The sequence below is a fragment of the Artemia franciscana genome, chromosome 15, assembly GCF_032884065.1.
Source record: "Artemia franciscana chromosome 15, ASM3288406v1, whole genome shotgun sequence".
NCBI lineage: Eukaryota > Metazoa > Arthropoda > Branchiopoda > Anostraca > Artemiidae > Artemia > Artemia franciscana.
In genome coordinates this window covers 24,099,714-24,110,718 of record NC_088877.1, presented here as the reverse complement: position 1 = coordinate 24,110,718, position 11,005 = coordinate 24,099,714, and the positions used below count along the sequence as shown (strand labels likewise).

Sequence of the window (11,005 nt, the reverse complement as noted above, 5' to 3'; positions counted from 1 at the left end):
CCATAAAACTCTCTCTCTCTCTCTCTCTCTCTCTCATAAAACTCTCTCTCTCTCTCTCTCTCATAAAATCTCTCTCTCTCTACTCTCTCTCTCATAATTCTCTCTCTCATAAAACTCTCTCTCTCTCTCTCTCTCTCTCATAAAACTCTCTCTCTCTCTCTCTCTCTCTCATAAAACTCTCTCTCTCTCTCTCATAAAACTCTCTCTCTCTCTCTCTCTCTCTCATAAAACTCTCTCTCTCTCTCTCTCTCTCATAAAACTCTCTCTCTCTCTCTCTCTCATAAAACTCTCTCTCTCTCTCTCTCTCTCATAAAACTCTCTCTCTCTCTCTCTCTCATAAAACTCTCTCTCTCTCTCTCTCATAAAACTCTCTCTCTCTCTCTCTCTCTCTCATAAAACTCTCTCTCTCTCTCTCTCTCTCATAAAACTCTCTCTCTCTCTCTCTCATAAAACTCTCTCTCTCTCTCTCATAAAACTCTCTCATAATTACTCATAAAAACTGGTATTGTGTAATTTGACTTTGTCGTGAAAGTTATTGAGTTTTATAGTTTCTTATCAAATTGTTCCGAAATTTGTATTTAGTCTAAGGCTTAGGGTTATGTTACCTACAAAACTAAGAGACTTGAACTGCAGGAAGTTATAAGGTTTTTTTTTGCTTTTTTGCTATTTATTAATGTCACAACATCTAATTAGACAGCTAGTCAAAATACTCTGAAGTTTTAGAAATGGTTGTCTTATTTTTCATAAAACTTCAGTAATACTATTTGTTTTTTTTTTGTTTGTTTTTTTTTGCAAATATATCCAAATTAGTTTTAAAATATTGTTAACATATGATAATTTTCTTATAAACAAACTTTGATACGTATTATTTGCTGTTTCTTTTTGCAATACGTTTAAAAATTGAACAAGAAACAACCTTACCTAAGTCTTGTGTAGGAATATGTTGCAATATTTTGGAAAAAAAAACTGATGAGTCATGTCATGAATGTGTTTTGGCATTTTATTTTATGTAATTTTTCTTCTTTAAGGCTGGTGACGATGTGCGACAAGACATGCTAGCTCTTCAAATAATTTCGTTATTCAAGAAGATATTTCAAAAAGCTGGTCTTGACTTGTTCCTGTTCCCTTATCGGGTTGTCGCTACTGCACCGGGAAATGGAGTAATAGAACTTGTGCCGAAAGCTATGTCAAGAAATAGTCTTGGCAAGATAGATAGGCAAGTTTGACACATCTCTTTCTGTTTTTTTGTGTTGTTTGGAAAGTGAGGACACTTTATATTTTTGTTAAATGAAAAGTCGCAAAAATTTTACTGTTCTGAATTAAAATTTAAACACAATATTATTAGCTAACATAATTGAATTTGAAATATATTTTCATCAACGATATTAAAATAATACAAGTTAAACCTAAAGCAGTCTTAATCTTACTTTAAAGGGGACTGAATTAGAGAAGATAATTTGTAAAAAAAAAAAAAATAATAATAATAAAAATAAAATATTTAGATACAAGACGTTATTTTTCGTTCCAAAACCCCTGGAAAATCCAGTATTATGTAGGCTTTCGTAAGAGCTTTAGCGAAGTTTCTTACCTTGCATAGTATACCAGATTAAACTGATTAAATTGGGAGTCAAGTTGAGTTGTATTCTATCTCTGTTTATATGGTTAATTTTAAAGGACTTCGTTCAAATGAGCAGAGGCAAAGGGAGAGTACGGAATGAAATGGGGGAATAAAACCCTCCCAGACTTTGATTATGCTGATAATACAAGAATCTTAGATGAAATTGTTAGTAAAATAAGCATCTAGAGGTTTTTCGAGTTCAGAGTGCAAAAATAATTTGAAATATAATGTTAAGAAGACTTAGCCGCTAAGACTAAGAATAAGTGAAGTGAAGAGGTGATATTGGGTAGCGAGAAGACTGACCAAGTCGATAGCTTCACTTACCTATGTAGTATTATTAGTAAAGATAGTGGGCGGAGTGAAGATATTAAAAGTAGAATTGCCAAAACCCACGGTATTTTTTTTTAGAATATTTGAAACTACGCCCTAAGGTTTCCCCTCCTTTAACTGTACACTTAACATACACTGCCTATCCCGATATTCTGAGGAGGCACGGGCCCAAAGATCCCTGTCCCTTCAACTGAAGATAGTCAATTAATCTTTGATCCTCAGACTAATTAAGTATGTCGAATTACAAAAAGGGGGGAAGCCCGCCTTCTGTTATTTTAGCTTTTGCTTAGAAAAAAAACTAATTTTATTGTTATTTTCAATTACATTTGTTGAATAGAACACAAAAGGTAAACCATAGGCAGGAAGTAAGCCCATTTCACCTCTAAAAGCTAGCCAATTACCGAAAGAAAAAAAAATGCCAAAATTACAGTCATTTGGAGGGTAACAGTCCTTCCTAGTTGTCCTACTGATGAAAAGAAACTTAAAATTTCAAGACACAAAATTAAATTTTGTGTTTTTTTTTGCGTTAGTTTAAATTGGGAATGTTTAATTTGGTTCTTTATTATTCACACGTCTAGTGTGGGCTCAAATTTACAATCCTCTAATTAAGAGTTTTATCTATTGCACTACCAGCTGACAAGATATGGTTTGGTTAGTTGGTTTTACGTATTTTGCACATTTCCCTATAAGGGGAAATCCTGAACAATCGTTAATATTTTCATTAGTTAACATGTTTATACATACAAAAAAAGCTGGTAAATAAACATTAAAAAAAAATAAATATAAACAGACGAATAAACTTTTGTATAAAAAAAAATTTCAGATTTTCTTTAGAATTTACCGACATGGTCAATTATTATATACAAGAACCAACATCTCCGTGCATGGGCAATCCTGAATGATTGTTGATATTTTTTTTTTTTTTTTTTTAGTTTGTATGACTACTTCTTGAGTAAATACGGTGACGAGACCACACAAAAATATCAACATGCTCAGAGGAATTTCATCAGGTCCATGGCTGCATACAGCATTGTATGCTACCTTCTTCAAATTAAGGACCGGAACAACGGCAATATTATGATAGATGAAGATGGGCACGTGATACATATAGGTAAGATTTTCTGTTCAGTATTATTGGAGTAAACACTAAATTAGCAATAAGGCTTATTAATAGTTGTGTTCTTGAAAAACGGCCAAGGAAAGTATTCAGTATAGAGAATAAACTTTGAAAATTGATTGATTTATTTTGTATGTAAAATGGTTTGTCATATTCATCACATGACTCATTCTTTTTTTTTCTTTTCTTAGAAAGTGTGTGTAAACTAGAATACCCTGAAAAATATAAGTGATGTGAGAAAAGTTATAATGGTATCTCTTAATTGAGAAAAAACTGACAAGAACTAGGGGATCGATCATATGGGGAGCTGTATATGTAAACTTCTAGCTAAAAATCCCGTTTTAGTTTTGGATACTCATTGACTTCTCTTTTCTCCCTTCCCCCTCCCTTTCTTACTTCTTTAAATTAAAAATTTTATCAGAAGTTATATATCATCTGTAACTTATAGTGATAATGTTGTGTTTATTACAAAACAAAAGAATAAACAGACAAGGATGAAAATCATTAGAAGAAAAGAAGATTATATAACCAAGCAAGAAAATTAACTAAGAATATACTATGCTGGATAGTGGACGAAAAAGGTCAAAACAGTTTTTGCACTATTAGTGCACCTAAAAATGCCAAGAAACGTTAAAAGTTAAATGTTGCTGGTTATTTTCTTCGACACAAACGCCAATTTCCTCTTTTTTTCGGTTGCTCAGACATTTTGCTTTGTGCCTTCGGCAATGTCACGTCATCTTCAATTTTGTTCATCTCACTGACACAATTATGTCTAGTAGATATCATTTTTTTTTCTTAACTTTTATGTTTTTTAAGATAGTGAAAGGAATGCTAATCGATTTACTTTATTTCTAGATTTTGGATTTATGTTTGAGTCATCACCTGGAATGAATATGGGCGTGGAACCTGATATCAAGCTGACAGAGGAAATGCTAAAGATTATGGGTGGTAAAGAGGATGCACCCAATTTTAGACTGTTTTTGAAGCTCTGTGTTCAAGGTTTCCTGGCTGTCAGGTACAGATTCGTAAAAGTAAAAAGAAAAATCGAGCAACATTATGCCTGGTCCTGGTTTTTAATTGAACGGTATCTGGCGCCTGGTGACAAAATTGTTTAACGACAAAAACCATACTTTTAAACCAAAAAATAGAAGTTATTTGAAATGAAAAATTTTCTGAAAGAGTCGTTCAAATTAATTCTAAGTGAATATCTCTTTTGCTACTTGACAAATAGTCATTATTGACAAAATAACATGTAAAAACCCTAGACAAAAAACTATCTATATATGAAACAGATCTCCTACTGACTAACTTTCAAATAACTGATAGATTTGGTGCCTATTCTCGTCTGTCTTTATTTTCTTGCAAACATCTTTTCATGAATGTTGCCTATTAATAGTAAGTTTATTCAGAACATTTGATCTTTACGAAAGAAACTCAAAAGAAGTAAATACAACTTATAAGATAATCATAAACTTTCTGGTAAATCATTATTAGTCTTAACCCTATAATCTTTTTATAAATATGAGTCGATCGTTAGAGTAAATTGATCGTTTAATGAACCTGATAGCGTCTTCTAAAGCTCATCACTATCATTACTAACAGTTTCAAGGCACACTTAATACCCTTTTTCTAATATATTTTGCTTATCCTTTTGAACATCTGCATTATATGCCCTTTATTGTGGTTTAGACCAGCAAGAAATAGAGTAAATAGAATCAATTAGAGAGAAAATTTTCATTGAAATTTTCTCAACGTTGCCTGCCTAATGGGATCCTAATTGTATTCGCTCCATAAAAAGAACTTAAGTCCCAAATATATTTGATTATTGGCTTTCTTCTAAGCCTATCTGTACAGTTCAAATACATAAGCACGGTATATCCTACATATTTTTTTTTAAAAGAAAAAGTATAATAAATTCCATTCCTAATTTTATGAAAAAAATCCCTATGTGTTTTAACTATCCATGAAAAGATCTAGTGTAATTACCAACTTTGAAATTTCCACATTTACTCTGATAGGTTTAAATGCAAAAATTATTTTGCCCCCCCCCCCCCCCGTTTTAGATATTTCAATAGATTTTATTGGAAGACACTATTGTCCCCCTAGAGACACTTTCTGTCCCCACCTCCTACATTTTCTTGAATTGTCGTCTCTGGTGATCAAAGATGACATGCACCATTAAAACTAAATAACAGTAACGGCTTAGCTTCATAAATTCATCTAAGTTGGGCTATGACCTAAGGTTTGCTTTAGCTAAAAGGGTAAAGAATACGGCACTGGACTATGAAGTCTCTACCACCGGTGCTGATCTCTGTTTCATGGCCCTTCATCTAAAAAGTGCAATAGGGGGGGGGGGGATTTTGCAACCATCATGCCCTTTCATATACCCTTCCTGTTTACCCTCTCCAAATTTCTGTAAATACCCATTTAGAGCTGGATTGGCTCTAGTTGAGCATAAAAAGTCTCGCTACTGACCCTGTTCCAAACTAAATCACCACTGACACCAGGACTCAAACCCCTGTCCTCACGGAAAAAGATTTTACTTTGCTAAGTTTTATTTTAATCGCTCTCTTCACAAAACTCCTGATTTCACATAGCTTCTTTTATTCCATCGATAGAGTTCGGCCGGATGAAATATCATGTCTCAAATTGTTTCAAACATTGTGATAGTAAATTCAAACAAAAGCGATCTTTTCATGTGCCTAAGCAATTCGGTGTTAAATAACACTGGTATTTATGCAACAAATTAAGCAATAATTGGCAAAACTTTTGACTCAGAAAACAGGCATTCAAGTGCCATAAGAACCTTTTCACCTCATTCTATTTTACTATTTTCTGTATGCTATATTATCTATATTCTATTTAATATTTTCTGTATTCCATTGTGTTTAATTAACTGTATTTTATTTCCTATGTTCTAGTTTTATAATTCCTAGGTTTGGCCTATCAGCGGAAGTTACAGGGTTTGCTTTTTTTTTTTTTTAAGCTAAGAAGTATTCAAGCTTGGACAAGTATATTTCCTTCCTTTTTTCTGCTCTGAAAAAAGTTGAGAAGAGTAGGAAGATTAGTTTATAAGTTAAGATTAGAGTTTAGAAGCCACAATAATAATTATAGTCAAACATGGCTTTGAAGCGTGGGTAATTTGAAAGGCTTAAAAAGACTTCATAAATGTTTCCCAGATAAATTGTCTGAGGATAGTTTTTGTGTTCGTGTAACTAAAAATATGTCAGCTAATAAGCTTGCAGAAAAACTGTTTGACTTAACTTCCTAGGTGTACAATAAAAGGAAGATTGAAATGGCTAGGGAAGGGCGTATCAAGGAATTTAGTATCAGGGGCGAGGGGGTGTTTGTTATAAAAACTTTATAAAATGCATTAAAATTTTGTTTATCAGCATTTTGTTACGTTTTTATGCATTGGACGAAAGTTTTGGTGGTCGGAGATTAAAACCTTCCCCCCCCCCTGTTTATAATAAACAAAAGAGGTCATTAGGAAAGATTTGAAAGTTAAATTTAAGAATGAAGTTTTGAATTGATGGGGTGGATCAGGAGTGTGCGTAGCTGCCTTGATCTCGGGCGTCTTTATTTTTAATGAAATAAAGAAATTTTTTAACCTCTTTAGTCTTCTCCACTAGACTATCTAGAATGTTTTTTTTTTTTTTTTTTTTTTGTAGATTGATCTGTTCGATAAGTTTTTTTTGTCCATCGAAGCTAGAATTTTTGCAGAAAGACACCTAGTCCTATTTTAGCCAGTTATAAATAAGCCTTGCATTTCAAGTCCATATAAACTGACTTCCCTGGACTGAGTACGCTTATGTATTTTGTGGAATTAAAGAACCTGGGACTGAACACATGTAGTTTCATCAGTGTTGCGGTAAAGAAAAAGACATTAGTCAAATATTTCAGATATTTTGTTTATGCAAACACAGGATAGTGCTTCAGCTTGTTTCTCTAGCCAGACATCAAACATATTTTAAGTTTTTCAACCAGCTGTCTGCCTCAAGAAACCAAACGGGGTTTGGAGAACAACTACCCCACAAAATAGTTTTGGTGATCTGGGTTTGATCTTGTGGTGATAGCCTAAAACTATGCAAATGACCTAGGAAGAACCTAGGAAATTGCAGACGGCATACCGGGGTGCTGGTGGTAAAGGTTATTGTTTAGGAGTGGTCTGAGTTTATTCATTCGCTATTTTAGAATAGTGTGTTCCCTTCCCTTATGAATGCCTCTTACCATTCAGTTTCAAAGTTACCTACATCTGCCTGTATTTTTTGTTATGTTCCTTTTCTTTATATTTTTCTCGCGTGTACTCTCATTTGCTGACCATTGATCAATCAAGATACTTCTCAAGTAACTTCATTAATTTTTTTTTTCACCAGTTGAGTAATTTAACGGTAATTTTTTTGAGACATGTGAAAATTTGGCTATTCAGGAAAAATCTGCTACCCATGAATCTGCTATTACTAATGCTTACAATTTAAAAAGAGCAGACATAGCATCAGCAAAAATTAGTGAAGGAAAAAACAATAAACTGGTGCTTTGACCCGCAGAGTGCCTACCAGCAACACATCTTAAATGAAACGTGTTTTCTATAAACATCAGGTTTGACCTACAATCTCACAGTTTATTTTATCTCTCAGAATGAAACACGATTCTGTAACTATCTCTGACATGAAGCAATAGGGGACAAAGGGGGCAGTGAGGTGGCATCATTCTTTTTTTTCAGTCCATCTGATCTTGCTGAGTCTTTAGAAACTATTGACACTTTATTCTGACACTTCTGGCTCACAAAACAGAAATATATTTGTGTTGATAATGTTTTCTTACTATACACCTCACTTAGCCGGGAGCACCCTGTCCTAGAGCCAGGTCATAGTTTTCCGTGGCTAAAAATACATCGGATTCGATATGAGAAATAATTAGGAATGCTTAAGCTGAAGACACAAAAACTTGGAGGATGAAGCGCCGTTTAGAGCACACGGTGGATTGAATACGTTTATGTATAAAGATACCAATCTAAACTTGACTTGAGGTCATTTTTTCTAGACTATCTAGACTTATCCTCTAGACCTTGGGTAGCTTTGTTATTCAGTGATTTGATGGTAGTAGTCATAGCAGGATCAGTAGTAGCATGAGTAAACTGGAAAAAGTTACAGGAACCTATTAGTAGACATGGGAAAACCAATTTCTTGGCATTTCGATTTTCCGATTGTGCAGTATAAAAAAAGACGACAAATTAAACAAATTACGCACATTGCTCAAATTATACACACACACACACCAATTCACGGCTCCGGATTTATTTTTATTTGTGCTCAGTTTAGGTCATGCCATGAAGCCATCATTTATTTAATCTCTTCAATGTTGGACAATATTTTGTCATGCTTCCTAAGGCAAACCATAAAGCTTCTTTGGGCTCGATTTGGAGTTCCTAGAAAAATGTTTTCCTGTTCTCCGGTAATTACCCTCCGTCGCCTGCTCAATCTTTATTCAAGGCCTTCTTTTATTTTTGCCCAGTTTAAGCCATAGCATGAAGCCATAAAATTTTTTTTGTGATTGACGATGGTTTGCCGCTTACGAGAGCGAACCTTGCAGTTCCTTTCTGCCCGATTTAGAGTTTGCTCGATACCCCCATTTAGTTTTTTTGATTATATCACTTGTTTTTCGTTTTAGGTGAAGCTTTTACTTTACGTTTTCACAGTATGAACATTTTATAAGAGAAATGCAGCATGCACATTTTTCTAAGAGAAATATATTTCGCCCTCTATAGTCTCCCCTCTACTCGTAATTTTAGGTATCCTTTCATATTTTTTTTTTCATTACAGGCCATACCATGAAGCTATCATATCTCTAGTCTCTTTGATGCTGGATTCTGGTTTACCATGCTTTCGAAGGAAAACAGTAGAGAAGCTCCGTGCTCGATTTAGACCACAGATGACAGACCGAGAAGCCGCCGATTCCATGATTGAAGTTGTATCTAAATCTTGTTTGAGTTCTAGAACTTATTTTTATGACGCATGTCAGTGGCTGTGGAATAGAATTCCGTACTAAAACAATTGTAATTTATCTTAATTTTTGTTACATGTTTATCAATTTCATATAATGTTGTTTATTCTATTGAACACTTAGTTTTCCTAATTTTTTAAGGTCAAAACACAGAGGAACGAGGAAATCTCTATTCAAAAGCTTGGGCTTAACGTGTCCAGGATTTCTTACGAAAAATCAAAAGTACCCAAAATTTGCTGATGTTTCTCCCTCTTTATAAATATCTTGCATTCTGGAAAGCAAGGCTTCAATAGCCTTCAAGCCAAAATTGCTCTAAATCGTATAAGAAAAGGAATTCGTACGAAACATAATAAAATTCAGTATAAAAGAAAGTATAAAAAAAGTTCTGCATATCCTAAGTCGAAATTGCTCCAAAATATTGACAAAAAAAGTGCAAATGAGTGGAAAAAAAACTTAATTTACAAATTGTAAATAGGACTACTACTACTCTGTTACCGGTTCATAGCAGATCTAAGCTTTGGTAAGTAAAATTTGTAAAACGAAGACTCAGTAAGCTCGTTAATATTGACCCATGCGACCCACTATTGCTGTTGTAGTTGCTCTTTGTTCTTGAGATTCCCGTAATAATGTGGATTTCCGAATAACACCCACTGATTATTTGACTATAACCTACTGAGGTAGTACCAGTAATTTATTTAGAGATGGCGTTAAATGTCTTCTCTTACTTGGGAGCCGAAGTAGTCTGAAAGAAGATTGTCCAGTTCTTAATTTACCCTACAGAAAAATGCAGTGCTGGTGAACACAGAAGTCTCGCGCTTATAGCTCTTTACCGAGGTTATTAAAATATTTGCGCAAAAATCTTAGAATATTACGGACACTAAATTAGACTAAGTGACTTCTTTGCGTATTTGCTTTGAGGACAGAATGCATTTTAAAAGGCAAAAAATGCAAGATGGCTTGATTAGAGCCCATCCAAAGTTAGATTTAACTTATACCATGGCTTGTTTAGCGCTAATTTGAGTGAACCATTATTTTCGATAGAACTTTTGTGTAAATGAGAAGACTGAAAAATCTAATCGGCACAGATTCGCACTAGCTAATTCTTAGTATTAGTATGACCTCATTTAAATTTCTTACTATTTCTTATTAAATCATAATTATTTTGATTAAATCAATAGGAACATTCTCGCAATGATTCCACAAATAAGTATATTATCAACAAAAAAGGAAGCCGTAAAGAGGGGGGGGGGGAATGACCGGTTTTGAAGCTTCTCTGACAGTGCGCGTGATTCATTAAAATAAGCATATAACTTGCTACTAAGCATTGAATACGCCAAATAAGCTACTATTAGGAATTCACTTCCATTCCTCATTATCCTAATGATGTGTCCCTGTGTCCCAATCGTCATTTATATTCCCTGTGTCCCGGTGTCCCAGTCGTCATTTGTGTCCCGGTGTCCCGGTCTGTAATTTCTATTCGAACAATCCCTGTGTCCTGGTCGTCATTTATATATCCCGCCTGTGCCCGCGGCGTCCCCGCTGTAGTTGTGTCACTTTGTCCCGGTCGTCATTTATATTCCCTCTGCCCCGGTCGTGATTTGAGTCCAGGTGTCTCAGTCTGTAATTTCTCTTTGAGGTTCCCGGTCGTCATTTATATTCCCTGTGTCCCGGTCGTTATTTGTGTCCCGGAGTCCCGGTATGTAATTTCATCAGTTGACAAACATGACGTCAGTCGACAAACAACTTCATGACGCATACAGCTCAATCCTTATGATGACGTCAGTCGATAAACATGACGTCAGTCGACACACAAACATGACGTCACTCGACACACACACAGACAATTTATTTATATATCTATCTTCTATCTATCTATATATATAAAAATAAGTTGTCTGTCTGTGGATGTGTGGATGGATGTGTGGATGGATGTGTCA

At 34.5% G+C, this 11,005-nt stretch overlaps 1 protein-coding gene across 1 annotated transcript in view; it reads left to right on the top strand.

Annotated features, from left to right (window-relative positions):
* The window catches only part of LOC136036561 (putative phosphatidylinositol 4-kinase alpha-like protein P2), a 55,946-nt gene extending 46,762 nt beyond the window's left edge, over positions 1 to 9,184 (top strand). The window contains exons 13-16 of the mRNA XM_065718864.1: positions 1,029 to 1,216; positions 2,881 to 3,059; positions 3,921 to 4,080; positions 8,888 to 9,184. Of these exons, the coding sequence (XP_065574936.1) occupies positions 1,029 to 1,216; positions 2,881 to 3,059; positions 3,921 to 4,080; positions 8,888 to 9,113 (753 nt within the window). The 3' untranslated portion in view covers positions 9,114 to 9,184. The remainder of the gene's footprint in view (positions 1 to 1,028; positions 1,217 to 2,880; positions 3,060 to 3,920; positions 4,081 to 8,887) is intronic.
* Positions 9,185 to 11,005: the final 1,821 nt, after the last annotated feature.